The sequence below is a fragment of the Pelophylax lessonae genome, assembly GCF_965119305.1.
Source record: "Pelophylax lessonae genome assembly, chromosome: 4".
In the NCBI taxonomy this organism is placed as follows: domain Eukaryota; kingdom Metazoa; phylum Chordata; class Amphibia; order Anura; family Ranidae; genus Pelophylax; species Pelophylax lessonae.
In genome coordinates, this window is record NC_138771.1 from 502,759,539 (window position 1) to 502,774,453 (window position 14,915).

Here is a 14,915-nt window from a genome sequence, read left to right on the forward strand (position 1 = left end):
AATATAGAAAAAAAAAAAAACATACATCTTTGCAATAAAGCACCCTATGTTTTGTATCTTTTAATAACGAGCCCTTTTGCCTTTTTTACCAACTGCTTTTAGCCCCAGAACATTTTTACCTTTTGGCAATGTCTTGGTTCCGTACTTTATACCTTTTAGCATTTTGTAGTCTTCCCTAAGGTATTATACCTCGTTTTTTGAGATATGTTGGGAACAAATAGTAAAAAATTTTGAAAATAATAAAAGTGCAAAATTTACATTTACACCTCCCCCTATATATTTACCCCAAGATAAAATCATCAATCTGCTGATTTAAAATGATAGATTACGTTTCACTGAAAAAAAAAATATCTTATCAGTGCGACATTTATGTAGCGTAGTGGATTGTTAAAAACTAAGTAAACTCAGTAAACGCAGGACTGCGTACGTGCTTTCCCCTGAAAAAGAAAGAACTCAGTAAAGAAATGTGCTTTACTTTAGGAGCGCTTTATTCCCCTTTTTTACTTTGCAATGCAAGCATGTGGTGGGGGGGGGTTGATAATTTACATATGTTGTATGTTTACCATAACAAGATAAAATTGTCAGTTGAGACCAGGTCGAGAACCCCCATAGTAATAGATCTTTACGTTTGCTTCTGGAATTAGTTTGTGTTGAACACTGGCTGTTCCAGTGCTAATGACTGGGGGAATCATAGGAGCTGCTAAGTTCAGTTGCAATTTTAAAACTGCTCAGGGACAAACTGGTGATGCCCTGTGCCATTTCAATACTGCAACAGACTCAAGTGGTAAAAACGTTGCAGGTCAATACATGTTGACCTGCTGGAAATCCAGTGATCTCCTAGTTCACTGTTATCTGCTGACAAGTGGTTTTAGCTTTTTTAGCTTTGGTTCACATATATGCAATGCGGGAAACGCTGTCAATCCTGTGAGTTTCCCGCACCACATTGAAATCGCTGTTAACGCAATCTGCTGTGGTTGTCAATGTTAAATGACACTCAAGCAATCTGATTCCCCTGCAGCACAAAAAAGGGTCCTGGTGTGATTTGAGCCATACAAAATTAATGGCTCTAATCGCACACCACACCGACATCTCATGCGATTCCTGAGCAAATCGTATGGGATGTACCGCAAAACGGCAATGTGAACCTAGAGATTTTACATGGGAAAATTGCAAAGTTGTACTGCATAGTGTGTGTTTTTTTTTGTCCAGGCAAAAACTGTGAAAGACATAGCCTTCTATCTGTCAAACTCCTAGTAGTGAGATTCCCCTGCCCGTGTTTGTCTCTCCCACCTTGGAATCTCACTTATCCTACCCCAAGGGTGTTTATTTGAGAATGGACTTATTCAATGGCAATCTCCTTGATAAAAAATAAAATCTCAGAGTGGGGTTCCTTTTGGAAGTTGTTTTGGCGGATGTGCAGAACATAAGCTCCGAGATCTTACCAGTCCTTGACAGCTGTAACACGGTTTGATTGATTTACCCTCTAGTATACATTTAAAGTTATACTATCCGTGTTGGATGGACTAAAGGATGAAATCCAATCTGAAGACTATGGATGTACTACTTGCTGGAATCTAGAGTCGACCAGCCATGTCTGACTTAGTACTTTTTGTCATTCACGTACATGTAAATGTTTAGGTGTTAGTGTATGTAAACCCATTAGTTCTACTTATTGCATATGAGCATTAAATACGACCCTAACAAAACTTGCCCATGAATCAGTTTCACTAATCTCACTTTTTTTTTTTTTTTTATAAATTTTCTGATCATGTGATGTAGCCCATGTACCTCTTCACCTTACTATATGGTAGAGATTAGTTTCTGCATGTGACAGCTCTGAGCCCATGTGTTATATGAAATAACACCTCCCTGTAATCTCTTTAGATGGGCATGCTCCTCCCTGTTATCTACCGAGTGTTGCAGCTGTGCAGTCTGTTCTAGAAGCTGGTCTGATACTTTGATTAAGCAACTGATCAGCAGATAGCACAGCTAAAATCGGCCTGACCCAGTGGCCCGCAGGGAGGAACATGCATGACCAAAGGGATGCTAGGAATATGTTCTTTATCTAACTCTTGGGTTCAAAGCAGAGCATGGCTTCCTCCCAGGGGAAAACTGGAGCATGCGCATTGAGAGTGGTAATGTTGAAGACGGAAGAATCATCTGGAATAATATTGCCGCTCTGAACAGGGAAGTCGTAAATACCTGGTTGATCTTGACATTTTCTTCTATCATCTAAGAATATAGTAATGAAAGAAATGTTGAGCACACAGTAAGAGAAGTTATTTCAGAGCCAATGACACCAAAAAATGTTGAGGGTTTACTGACACATTAACAGTTCCTTTCCTGTAGAGCAGTGGTCCTCAACCCTGGTCCTCGGGGCCCACTAACAGGCCAGGTTTGCAAGATAACTGAAATACATCACAGGTGATATAATTTGCTGCTCAGTGATTGCAGTACTCTAGCCTGCATCTCCTTAAGGTAATACCTAAAATCTGGCCTGTTAGTGGGCCCTGAGGACCGGAGTTGAGGACTACTGCTGTAGAGATATAGCCAGAGACCCCCTGCTCCAACAAGCGGTTTAGGGAGAGCAGAGTTACATTGCTTCTGTCCAATGAATTCTTGGATAAGCGTATTAGATGTAAGGGTAGTTTTAAGATTTTAACAGAGGTGTGCCATGCAGGACTCCTACAGACTGTTGGTGTAAGCTGTCTGCCCGTACATCATATGAGCAGGCAGTTTCACAAAGCTGGGAAGAATCCGTGAACTACAACAGCGCTCAACAGCGCCCTGGAAGTTCATTGAGAACTACAAAGCTGCAAAGGATATGGGTACTTGTAGTTTGTTTATTCACAGATCTCCGTTTTCAAACGGTGCCAGCCGGTATGGGGAAAAGATCCACAGCCTGCTGTCACAGAGGGCTCAAATCGTGTAGTGAGAACATGTTTCACCCTACAAACGGGTGGAACATGTAACGTTCTCAAAGCTGAACTTATCCTTTTTTTTTAAACCTTTTTTTTTTTTTTCCCAAAAAAAAAGGAAAGAAACATCTGCTGTATATGCCTAAAAAGTATTTGCTGGAGATGAGCTTTAATTTGCTTATTACTTGAGGTAATAGTGGGACTGAGTTGCAATGATTTCTGCAGGAATGTGCAGCATTGTTGCCCTGTCACAGCTAGTGGAAAAATAATGGATTAGCTGGTTATTAACAGTTTACAGGGTAAATTTTAGCAAAAAGAAAAACCGCTTTGTAAATGCTAGTGACAGATGGGGATGGGCTCAGGCGTTTTGGATCCTAGTTCCCAACCCACAGTGACTGCTTCCTGGCGGGATTGCTCAGGTAGGTTGAAAATACGATCTAAACATGCCTGAGCCCATCCCTTTTGACAGACTGCTTCATTTGTCCTTTTGCCCGGTGTTCCATTTTAAGTAGTACTATTTTCCTGCAAGTTGCATGTATAAAAGGTGAAATGCAGGAGGTAAACTCAGAAATATTTGGTGAAGGAATTACATTTTTTTTTTTTCTTTTTTTTTACTGTTATAGCTTTGACATGTAGGTTTATCAGTTAATCCCTTCCCCATAAAGTATAGTTTGCTTTGTAGTACTCTGCTATAAATATGTCCTTTTTTTTTTTATCTTCCATGTTGCAGACGATTCAATGAATTTAGTATCTGCAGGAAGCATACCTCAGACAGGTGATCCAACTCCTGTTCCTCGCTGCTTTAGTCTCCTCCTGATCTATCCTGCACATCCCCCCCAACCCCATATAGTGCACTGCAAGATCTTTTGCATAAAACTACTTAGTCAGAATTTAAAGGACCACTGAGCCTAAAATGTATAGGAGACATTTTAACATTTAGATGTTTACCAAAAACATAAGCCAAGACCAGGGCAATTGGGTTTAAATACAATTAGGAAGAACAAGAACCATTTTACCCTTTATGTCTCTGTCCCTCCCTGTTGGGTAGATTTTGCCTTCTTTTTCTTTTTCACTGTGACAGAATGAGGAAATCCAAACTTTTTCAGTTGTCACCAGAGCTGGGTTAGGGGAAAATATTTAAATTGGGATGCCTGTCCTGGTGACAACTTTCTTGATTTCCCCTCACTTCGTAGAGACTTCCTCTCACTTCCTGTTCTATTTCCAGAACAGGAAAAAGAGACTTCTCCTCAGTGCAACACAGACCGCAAAGAAAAGGTTTAACCCCAACTTAAAGAATTGTTTTGGCTTTCAATATACTTTTAAACATTTTAAATATAGGGGCCCTTATGTATGCAAAAAAAAAAAATCTTTTCTCTATCGTTCGTTGACGGACGCAGTCTCTGATGCATATCCGTAGGGTTATACTGCCCCCTACAGGAGTAGGACACTAGGCAGAAAAAAAAGTTCTGGCTATGCCTATTGGCAGTCCCAGGGGGTATACCCTCTCTTCCTGCATAGGATGTCAGTTGTAATCTGCCTAGTCAGGAGTAAGGACCTAGTTCCTTGCTTGGATCTCTGGTCCTGGCAAAAAGTTTTTTTTCTAGATGGCTTTTCTCCAGATTTTTCCTGTGAGTTCTACAAGCAACTATGCAGAATCTGGGCGACGAGCTGGATGTTTAGATCCAGTGGTCACCCCAGCCGGCCAACGAGCACAGGCAGGCCTTAGCTCCGCGCTGGTGTGGCCGCGACATAGTCCCACTGGACGGGGACTGGCCCCGTGAGTTAAATGTCTCGCCAGGTCGCATACGGCCTGGTCTAGGCCCGAGTCGCAGCGGTCCTATTTGGCCGACAGCCCCTCCACTTTGGGGGAGAGGGGTCCTGTCAGGAGATGGAGCCCGCCTGTGTATCTGGCATGGTGAGTTTGGGGTGGACGCAGGCCCCTCCCTGTAACGGTCGGACCCTCACAATCCTGGGTTCCCCTCTGTCCTGTCACGCACTCCCCCTTCTACCTGCCCCCCCCCCTCACGCTGGGGGCTATTTGGGCCTACTCCCGGAGGCTGGGACTGCGTCCCAGACCAGATGCGGGGGTAGGGGGTGCGACGGACGAACGATCGTGCGGGGGTTCTCTGTCTGTACCTCCTAGGGCCCACCTGCCAATCAATCCCGTTGAGGGGGTCCCCACGAGGGTCCTCAGCTGCTCTGCAGGTTGCGCTGGGCCGCCCTTTTCTTGTAGCCTCATGTGCTGAGGAGATCAGCGGCCATGTTGGTACACCTGGCTCTGCCATTTTGCGGTGGTTTTTTCTGATAGGACTCTGAATGGGAGTTCCTGGAGGCATTTTTTTGTGGGTGGAGCACCTCCCTATACCCTGGGCGGTTTCGCAGCTCATTTCCTTTTGGATAGTTTGCTGCTGACATGTGCAGACGTTCTGGGCCTTCTGCTGCATCTTGGTACAGCGAGTCTGGGGGTCTCCAGCGTGATTGTCTGACCTTCGGGGGGCGTTGCAGCGCAGTGGGACTTTTTCTGTCACTTTTTCAGCTTTTTGCTGACGGGTTCCCCTGGTGCAACATGGACCCTACAGATCATGTGTCCCCACCTGACCCCCCTCGGGGAGGCCGCAGGGCCCTCTGGATCCCAGGTGTCTACCAATGCAATTTTGGCAGTCCTGGAAGCGTTTGTGTCCCAGGTGGAGGTGGTCTTTAAGGGGCGAGGTGCTAAGAAACTCCTTCTGCCTACCCCTGCCTCATCTGATGCCTTAGGTTCTGAGTCTGACTCAGCCACCACAGACGCGAGTCTCCCTGCCGGGTCCGCTACCTCGCACCGTCTCCTCTGAAAGTGAGGATGACATTTCTACTGCCACTGACGCGCAAGATAAGGCGCTGGTGGACACACTCGTTTTTTCTGTGCGTGAGACCCTGATATTGGAGGACGCAGCTGTGGCTGTGACTGGGGCGCAAGTTACGTTTTGGCACTCACAAGCCATCCAGAGTGGCAAAGGTTTTTCACTTTCCCGCGTATTTTGACAACATGCTCAAAGAAGAATGGGTCTGCCCAAAGCGTTCCCCTGGGATGCCTAAGCGGATTTCTAGACGCTACCCTTCTGAGGTGTCCCTGATAAAGAAGTGGATTGTGCCACCTACGGTCTCAAGACTAAATAAGGCTACCGTTATCCCAGTGGAGGATTTCCTGTCCTTTAAGGATCCGGAGGATAGGAAGGCGGGGGCTGTGGCCCGCAATATGTATTCCCTGACGGGGTCTGCACTGAGACCGGTGTTTATGGTTGCCCTTGTCACGCAAATGTTGACTGAATGGGCTAAGTTACTACGCCGTGACCTGGAGGGTCCTCCGGCGTATACTTTGGCTAAAGTGCTAGTCTACGGATCAGACTTCAAAGAAGGCCTTGACTGATCTACCTCCTCAAGGAGATTGCCTGTTTAGAGCTACCCTGGATGACCTCATTAAGGGTCTCACGGGGGGGGGGGGGTTTACCTTTCTTCCACAGGCTATCAAGGGTCGGAACCCTCATCGCAGACGGGGTCCCCCCTCCTCCGCACACAAAGTTTTTTTCATTCCTCTTGGTCAGTCGATAAGGCAAAGCCTTTCAAAACTCCCTCAGGCGGGTCCAAGCGACCCTGGTTCGGCAAACAAAAGTCGGGTTTCTCCAGACCTGCGGACCTCCTCGGCCTGAAGGTGCGCCCTCACCCATATCTGGGGTGGGGGGGGGATATCTTTTCCAGTTCCTGGACCTGTGGCTATCCCGGATATCAGACAAATGGGTTCAAGAGGTCATAGGGTCCTTTTACAAGATTGAGTTTTAATCAATCCCTCCGGTAAGGTTTTTCCCTTCCAATGTGCGACTGTCCCCGGATCACTTGCTGGTGCTTTCTGGGGCAGTTCAGGACCTGGTGCAACAGGGGGTAATGGTTCAGTGTGTGGAACGTTTTCAGGGCTTTTATTCAAACCTGTTCACGGTTCCCAGGAAGGAAGGCAAGGTGCATCCAATTCTGGACCTGAAAAACACTAAATTGCTTTGTGCGAGTTCAAGATGGAATCAGTTTTCACGGTGGTGGCCTCCCTACATCGGGGGGGAGGGGGGGGGGTTTCCTGTTGTTCTGATGAGTCCTATGTTGCCTGGTTGGCTATGATTTAACCTAAGGGATTTCTTTTTTCTGTTGTTCCCACCCTCAGTTTATGGCACTGCTTTGGGACGTCCCTACTGATATGCATCAGAGACTGCATCCGTCAATGAACGATAGAGAAAACTTGATTTTTGACTTACCGTAAAATCGTTTTCTCTTAAGTTCATTGAGGGATGCAGTACCCGCCCCTCTATTTGAGTTGGGTTGGTATTATTTTCTCTGACACTGCTTTTGATACAAAACTCACATCCTATGCAGGGAGAGAGAGGATATACACCCTGGCACTGTCCATAGGCGTAGCCAGAACTTTTTTTCTGCCTAGTGTCCTTCTCCGGTAGGGGGCAGCATAACCTTACTGATATGCATCAGAGACTGCGTCTGTCAATGAACTTAAGAGAAAAGGATTTTACGGTGAGTCAAATATCCAGTTTTTAGTAACACCACAGCTAGCACATAGTACAGATGCAAACAAGTAGATACATCCTTTGTGATGCAAATCGGGTATTTGGGTGGCTGCTGTTGCTCAGCAAATTCCATAATTTGAGTGCATGGAGCAAACCACACTCCATACACTATTGCTGCGCTACACAATGACGATTGTATACAGAGATGTATAGTAACAAAGTAGAACTACTTAAGTACTGTACTTAAGTACCGAAATGCGGTATCTGTACTTTCCTAGAGTAGAATTTTTTTCTCCTACTTCTACTTTTACTTCACTACATTTTTTCGATGATTTCGATACTTCTACTCAAGTATTTTTTTTTTGTGCTGCATAGTTACTCGTTACTTTTAAAAAAATTACCACTGCCAGAACAGTAGATGGCAGGTTGCATAAAGCTCAAAAAAATGTGTATAATGTCATTTGTAAATCAGCGCATACGAAAATAAAGGCTGTGTATGATAAAATCTGCTATACCAAATCTTTCCAATAAAAAGAAAATATGAAACAAACAAATAAATTGTGCTACAGCGCTTAAAGTGCATCAAGAAACTACTAACAAACACAACTTGGCTGTGCGAATAAAGTGCCTGTGCAATTGATATAATATCATCGTTGCCCCCAGTGCCCTGCCCACACTCCACACAGTATCAAAAATAAAGTGACATGAATGTGCTAAAGCCTAAATGCAGTGAAAATAATTATTCCCACAATGTAACAGTAAATTCAATTCATATAAAATATGACAATAAATCACAATAAAATAAGTTATGAAATAAGTTAGGTCAGGTGCGTGCAACAAGTTGAAGCGTGTAAACCTATCTATAACGAAAAGTCCATAAATTAATTCCAGTGTTCAAATCTAAAGTGTCACTTCACTTGTCAGATGCTTCCACCTCCTTCAGTGCTCGAGTGACCGACCAACACACTTAATGGTGGTGGCACTGGTGGATAGCGTCTGGGTGGCACTGTGGCACTGACTGCACTGGTTCAAAAAGCCATATATATTTAATTATTTCAATTCTCAATCTCATAGGTCCTCTCCTCATAAGATATTAATAACTTAAGATTAGGAGATGAACTTCTTGGCGGCCCTGGCAGGATGACGGGGACACCGGCCACTTCTGGAGCCGAGCCGCTGTGATTCCCCAACATGTGACAAAGTGACAGCCAGGAGATCTAGTGGCTAGTAGTGCTCAACAATACCGCTTTTATATATAAAAATGAAATAAAATATACTGACTCACAATTTAGTAGTAGTAGGTAGCGTGTAGCAGTAGGCAGCACAACTCAATTCAATCAATGCCACAGCCTCGCTCGCGCCGCGGCCCGCGGAATCACTGTCATGATCATCAAGTTAAGACCGCACTGGAGGAGCCATGCTGCCGTCTTCCCACTTGAGGTCTCCGCCTCTAAATGTGTTGTGTGTCACTCAGACTCCACCCCTTAGGGCACTTACTGAGAGGAGTTGTGACGCAGGCGGCGGGACTCGGAGCATTTTCTTCGTTATCTCATCTTCTTCTCTATGAGGTGAGTGAGGTGGACCGTGGAGAGGGCCTAATCCTTGCCATGGCAAATGTGCCATTTGAGAATAAAATAATAAATATAAAATATTAACATATTATATACACACGGGTCATGGGTGGCTTTTTTGAACCAAGAAGAGTGAGACTGACGACTATGATGATTATCCGACCATCCATGGTCCATGGACCATAAGTGTTGTGTTGTGGTGGTGCCTCTGCTTCCTGCGGCCTGCCTCTGCCTGTGCGGCTGGGCCTGCACTGCAGTGGCCACTGGCAGTGGCACTTGACTTGAGCAAAGCAAATGAGCACTACTAGTGTGAAGGACAGGTGGTGGAAGCATGTTCTGACAAGTTCTTATAATGAAAATAATATAGACAGCTTTTTGAAGCAGTGCAGTGCCAGTGCTACTAAGGTGAGAGGCAGAGAGAGAGGCTATCCAGTCCACCACTTTACTGAGCAGATCACAGAAGAAAGGTGGAAGCATCTGACAGCAAGTGACAGCACTTCTTAGATTGCACACTGGAATTCAGTTATGGACTTTTCCTTATAAAGTTTAGTTTACACACTTAAACTTGCACCTAACTTATTCACAATCACAACTTATTTTATTGTGGTATTGTCATATATATTTTACATGAATTAAATTTACATTGTGGGAATAATTTGCACTGCATTTAGCACAGACATGTCACTTTAATTTTGATACTGTGGGTGATGATTTTGAATACAAGAAGAATATATATATAAAATTGCAGGCACTTTATTAGCATTTTTAGCACAGCCACTTTGTTAGTAGTTTTCGATGCATTTTTCACTTTAAGCGTTGTAGGTTTGATGAAGCTGGCCTGGCACATCATCATCAATTGAGCGAATCAAATCAAACCGCGATTAAGAAGACTGCGCATGCTCCTGTTCTGCCTTTTGATCAGCTGAAAAGATGGACGAACCAAAAACACCACCTTCCACCCCTGGCCCTTCAACTTCAAGTGATCTGCCTGGCTGTGAGAGTGAGGAAGCTCAGGAAGGAGACCACCCCTGGCTTTAAAAGGGGAAGGGAGGGAAATACTTTATCTGTTTTTTGTTTACAAAAAGTTACAGCCTAAGGAATTGTAATTGTCCTTTAGGTTAATCATTTGAATAAATCATTTGAAATAATAAAAAAACAATATGATGTTCAAACTTTTGACTTCTTTCTTTAATAACTACATAACACAGTACTTGTACTTCTACTTTCAGTACTTGAGTAGAATTTTTTTTTTCAAAACTACTGGTACTTTTTACTTTTAGTACTTAAGTAGCAAATTTTTTGAAAAAACTACTTGCAATACTTAAGTAAAAAAAATGTTGAATACTTTAGTACTTCTACTTAAGTCACTTTTTCTGCGAGCACTTCCACTTCTACTCAAGTCCCTTTTTGATCGAGCACTTGTACTTTTACTCAAGTAGAAATTTCGAGTACTTTATACAAGTCTGATTGTATATACCCTGTGCAATTGGATGACATTTGAGCACAGGAAATAAAACCTATATGTAATTAATGCTTGCTAATTTGCATGGCTTTATCCCGACTTTTCTGTCTGTGCTTATGTACCTAAATAATCTGTAAATATTTCCGTACAGATATCAGTTCCTCGCTGATTAAGAAGAAGACTGGCACAGCCAAGAAAGGGGTAAGCCGTGTTATGTTGTATTCTCAAAATGAAGGGCTATTTTTTTTGGACAAATGTCACAAGCATTCATTCAGGCTGCTCAGAATTTTCACAAATACAATGACATTCAGGGATCGTCTTTGTAGTGGACAAAATGTGATACATTTTTCTGAAATACCTCAATCAGAAAAATACTTCATTTTGGCCACTAGATGGGGCTGACAATCATAGAAAGTCTTTGTGTTAGAGAAAATACAGGGAAAAATTGTGCAGCCTAAACAAAAGCTTGTAACATTTGTCAAACTAATGTTTTATAAAAAAAAAAAACCCCAATGTATTTATATTTTTTTTTTTTTTGCAAGTATGGTTTATAAGGCTAAAATAACACCGATTGCAACACAAATTTAAAACAGATGTAAACCCAGTCAATAAAATCTATACAAATCTAAAGACATGCTTGACCATGTGTTCTTGTTCACACACAAACTCCCCCAAGAGTTCTCTCTCTTGTTGTGCTGGATTACTTTACATTCTTGGGCATACAATACTTTTTTTTTTTTTTCTTTTGAGGGATGCGGACTTGCAGTACTTTTTAATAATAATTACAATTTTTCATGTTGCAGCTTGGTGCCAAGAAAGCAGGCATGGGGGCTCAGAAAGTGAGTGGAAAAAGCTTCAATGAGATTGAAAAACAAGCTCAGGCTGTAGATAAGCTGAAGGAGCAGGAATTGGTCCATGCCACCAAGAAGACCGAGGAGCCAGTGTGAGTATCCTACTGGGAAGCGCGTGTGTTGGGTTTATATTAACTGTACCCATGTGTAAAAAAAAAAAAAAAAAAAAAGAGCAAGTCCCATTTGGGCGTATGCAGAAGGTGGTAAATTCAGTCTTTTTTTCCTGGTTCCTCCTCCAATACCACTTATGCCATAAACCGGTAAAGGCATTGAAATGTGTGTTGAACAAGTGTAAGGGTTAATGTGGATGCTTAGGCTATTGCGAATTGAGCTTAAACCTGCTACCAGCCCCTTCTAAATCCTATTCTAACTACCCTATAGGAGATGCATATGCTTACCTATTCTCAGGGCACTTTGGTCTGGTCACTTGATCTCCCCAGCAATTGGGTTCAGGGGAAAGGAGAGATCGCAGACAGCCACATGCCTGTTTGGTGGCATGATCTATAGGCCTACTATGGGGCATCTGTTGGCGGTCTCTCTTCTCCCCTGAAGCTGCTGCTGGAAGGTGATCATGTGACCCGACAGGAGCACTCTATGAATAGGTAAGCAAATGCATATTTCTCCTACAGGGTAGTTAAATAGGATTTAGAAAGGTGTATGAGCAGGTTTAAGCTTAGTTAGGAATAGCCTGGACTTCTACTTTAAAGTGGTTGTAAACCTCAGATGTGAAATATGAACAAAGCCTATCCCTCTATAGTGCCTATCCCTCTATAGTGTGTACTTGTCTTAATTACAAATGGCACCAAATGTCATTTTAGTCTGTTGGTTCTTCTGCTATCAGCATGAGTCACCTCTGACAAGTTTTCCTGACACCAAGAGAAAATTGCACTTGCGGTTCTGCAGTGCCCTACTTCCGTTGTGTCTTGCGGACCCTCTGATCATTCCGGAGAGAGGCAAATCAACGGGCTGCTTATGTAAACAAGGCAGATTGCTGTTCTGTGACAAGGGAAGACAAAGATATCAAAATGTCTTCCTCAATTTAGGCCAATATGTATTCTACATGTTTTTGGTAAAAAAAATCCCAATAAGCATATATTAATTGTGCAAAAGTTAGTGTCTACAAACTATGGGATGTTTTTAAGGAATTTTTATTTATTTTTGTACTAGGAATGGCGGCGATCAGCGAATTATAGGGGGACTGCGATATTGCAGAGCACAGTCAGTCAATAAGTGACACTTTTGACACTAAAACAGTGATCAGTGCTAAATAGACACTGCCACTGTACTAATGACTCTGGTAAAGAAGGGGGTTATCAAGGGCAATCAAAGGGTTAAATGTGTTCTAGGGAGTGCTTTCTAACTGTGTGGGGGATGCTTAAACTGTGGGAAGACAGAGCTCCGTGTTCCTGCTTAAAAGAAACACCGCTTTTTCTTCTTTTTTTCTTTTTTACTTTTGGATGTTTTATCCAACATATTAAAAAATATTGTGTTTTTTTTTTTTTTTTTTTTTTTTTTTTCAAATGTCATCTTTTATTGTTTCAATGCAAAAAAAAAAAAAAAAAAGTGGTCAAATACCATCCAAAGAAAGCTCTATTTGTGGGGAAAAAAGGACATCAATTTTATTTGTGTACAGGGCTCTCACTCCAATGCTTCCAAATCTTATCAAGGACCAATCCATATATAAGTGGCTCAGGGAGATGCAGAAGGAAAACATCATAGTGCTCTCCACAAACCAAAATATTAATTATAGAATAAACATACACTTACATGAAGACAGATCACTTTCCCTTTAAATCACACACATCTGGGGGAGTAAATGAGCCTTCCAAAGCTTTACATTCTTCCACTCTTTTAATCTCTCCTGAAGCCCAGGGTAGCACATTCTCTAACCAGCCAGGATATGCACATAAGTGTTTTTCACTTGTGAAAGTTCTTCATCGTTTGCAGGAGTTTTTTAAATTACTTTTATTTATGGATACGATTGTGTTCATGTGTTCACCTGTGTATGGCACATGTGATATTGATTACTACAAGAAGGCAGTGGTATGTATGCTAAACCCCACTTGTGACTTGTGGCACAATTCAGCACAGAGCTGATTATATTGGCACAGCACAATTTAATTTATGGCTTCTTGCGGTTTCAGGGTTGCTTCTCTACGTCTAGCATACAAAGAGTTGGAAATCCAGAAGCAGAAAGAGGATGAAAAGCTGAAAAATATGCCCGCTAGCAAGAAGGCAGACGCAGAACGTCTTGGAATGGGTTTCGGCAACCGCAGGTGAGACAACTTTCTTTTGTCTACACGTATTTTTTTTATTTTTTATTTTTTCTGCAAATTTTGTATAATACAAGCAGAAATCCTTTTATTATAACTAAGGCTTTTTTTCTGGTGCGTTTGAAGCTATTATTTGTAAAATTATTATGATTTTTTTTTTTTTCACAAGACCCTAATGATTTTTAAATGTGTGCTTTTTCTTGTTTTCTCAGCGGAATCTCCCATTCAGTTCTTTCTGAGATGCAAACTATTGAGCAGGTAGCCCCAAGGAACACCAAACCGAAAAAGATTTACCAGGAGGAAGAGCCAGACGATTTCTTCTCAAGTTCCTCACGTTCCCGGTGAGATGGCTCTTTATGTGTACTTTTTCTGTCAGATCTTTATCTTTACACAACTGCCCCTAATGCAAGTTGGCATTCTCCTAAAACTTTATTTCGTAATTAAGTTAAATAACAAAAATGTTTACAAAATGAAATTTTAATAAAACCAAAAAAACACGGTCTAAAAGCCCCTTGCACCCGTGCACACAAAAAAAAGGGGGCGTATTGGGTGTGCCTGTGTTTGAAAATGGCAATGGTACAACACATTACTGTATTGTCGCACAATGGCGTGAAAGCAATAATTCTAAGGCCATTGTTTTCTTTTAACTCCAAACTGATTATTTTATAACCACTTTAAGACCAAGCCTTTTCTGGCACTTTTTGTTTACAAATTTAAGTCAGTATTTTTTTGCTAAAAAAATTTGTTCTAATTCCCCAACTATATATATATATATATATATATATATATATATATATATATATATATATATATATATATATATATATATATATATATATATATATATATATATATATATATATATATATATATATTATTATTTTTTAGCGGAGACCCCAGGGAATACAATGGTGAACGTTGCAAGTTTTTGTTACACGGTATTTGTGCAGTGTTTTTTCAAACGCAATAGTTTAGGAACAAATACACTTTAATGAGTTAAAAAAAACAAAGCACAATACAGTACATACCATACTTTTTTTCTAAAATATAAAAGATGTTACTCCGAGTAAACTGATACCTAAAGTCACCAGAGATGTATAGTAACGAAGTAGAACTACTTAAGTACTGTACTTAAGTACCGAAATGCGGTATCTGTACTTTCCTAGAGTAGAATTTTTTTCTCCTACTTCTACTTTTACTTCACTACATTTTTTCGATGATTTCGATACTTCTACTCAAGTATTTTTTTTTTTGTGCTGCATAGTTACTCGTTACTTTTAAAAAAATTACCACTGCCAG

The 14,915-nt window shown here is 41.7% G+C and overlaps 1 protein-coding gene across 1 annotated transcript in view; it reads left to right on the forward strand.

The window, feature by feature from the left end:
- The window catches only part of ARFGAP3 (ARF GTPase activating protein 3), a 91,739-nt gene that overhangs the window by 44,775 nt on the left and 32,049 nt on the right, over positions 1-14,915 (forward strand). Inside the window, exons 9-13 of the mRNA XM_082256535.1 lie at positions 3,649-3,693; positions 10,644-10,693; positions 11,296-11,435; positions 13,488-13,619; positions 13,829-13,957. Of these exons, the coding sequence (XP_082112661.1) occupies positions 3,649-3,693; positions 10,644-10,693; positions 11,296-11,435; positions 13,488-13,619; positions 13,829-13,957 (496 nt within the window). The remainder of the gene's footprint in view (positions 1-3,648; positions 3,694-10,643; positions 10,694-11,295; positions 11,436-13,487; positions 13,620-13,828; positions 13,958-14,915) is intronic.